Below are 1087 nucleotides of genomic sequence, written 5' to 3'. Positions count from 1 at the left end.
TTATATCATTATAACAGTAAGAGGATTTATTTTTATTATTTTTTAATAATTCCATAAATTTGTTTTTTTGAACTCCCGTATAAAATTGTTTATCATTTAACCTTTCAAACACGTTTGTGCATCTTTTATCTTGTATATCCTTTAATAGGGGAGGAGCATGTTCATTCCTTTCTTTTTTTTTCTTTTGAATAATGCTGGGTATATATTTCTTGTGATAAACCTTAAAGTAATTTTTTACTGATTTTAAATTATCTTCCTCACAGCATGGATGCTTACAAGAATTTATCTATTTGTTTGAATGGATAGGTAACATATATATATGTATATATGTATATATATTTGTATGTATATAATATTTTAAGGTACCTTGTGGGTCTTTTCTTTTCCCTCTAGATACTTCTGATATTCTTTTATAACTTCATCAAAATTCTCCATTAAAAAATATATACGTTGATATAATACAACTTGACAATATAATAATAGTGAAAAATAATTAAATACAATAAGATATACTATACAAATATAATTATAAGTTGTAATTAAGAATAATATTTTTCATTTTCCTTTTTTGCACAGAATGTGTTTTATATGGGCACATTTTGTGCTTGTCTTAATAAAAAAATATATATATATGTATATATATATATATATATACTTATATTTTTTTCAAAATATGAGTTATCAAATTATGTGCTATAAATATAATAAATGTGACAACATATTTATGGATTTTTATATATGTATCTTTTTTATTTTTAATATTATTTCTTTATTTTAAAAGACTTGACATATTATAAGTTCACCACATTTATAATAAACCTTAATTATCTTTTTATAAAACATTGTAATTTAAAAATATATACATATATATATATATATATATATATATAACTGACATGAGAAAAAAGATTTTTAATCACTCTGAATATAAAGATATACTATTCATAATATATTATTAAAAAAAATTAAATAAAGGTTTGTGACTTATGATAATGAACGTTTTATTTTTAAAATGTGTTTTTTCATGAACCGTAGTATTCATAGACATAAAATATATTAAACGTTTATTTTGTTATTATGTGTTAAA

The 1087-nt window shown here is 19.8% G+C and overlaps 1 protein-coding gene across 1 annotated transcript; it reads right to left on the bottom strand.

Moving 5' to 3' along the window:
- Positions 1-435, bottom strand: PRSY57_0008500 (apicortin, putative; the record flags this gene model as incomplete). Its single annotated transcript, XM_020114174.1, has 2 exons — positions 1-286; positions 367-435. Coding segments are annotated over 2 exons (355 nt in total), but the record flags the coding sequence as incomplete, so codon positions are not given.
- Between the last annotated feature and the right edge of the window lie 652 nt (positions 436-1087).

This window comes from Plasmodium reichenowi (assembly GCF_001601855.1).
Source record: "Plasmodium reichenowi strain SY57 chromosome Unknown, whole genome shotgun sequence".
Lineage (NCBI taxonomy): Eukaryota > Apicomplexa > Aconoidasida > Haemosporida > Plasmodiidae > Plasmodium > Plasmodium reichenowi.
The sequence above is the reverse complement of the archived record's forward strand: the minus strand, read 5'-3'. Positions and strand labels throughout refer to the sequence as shown.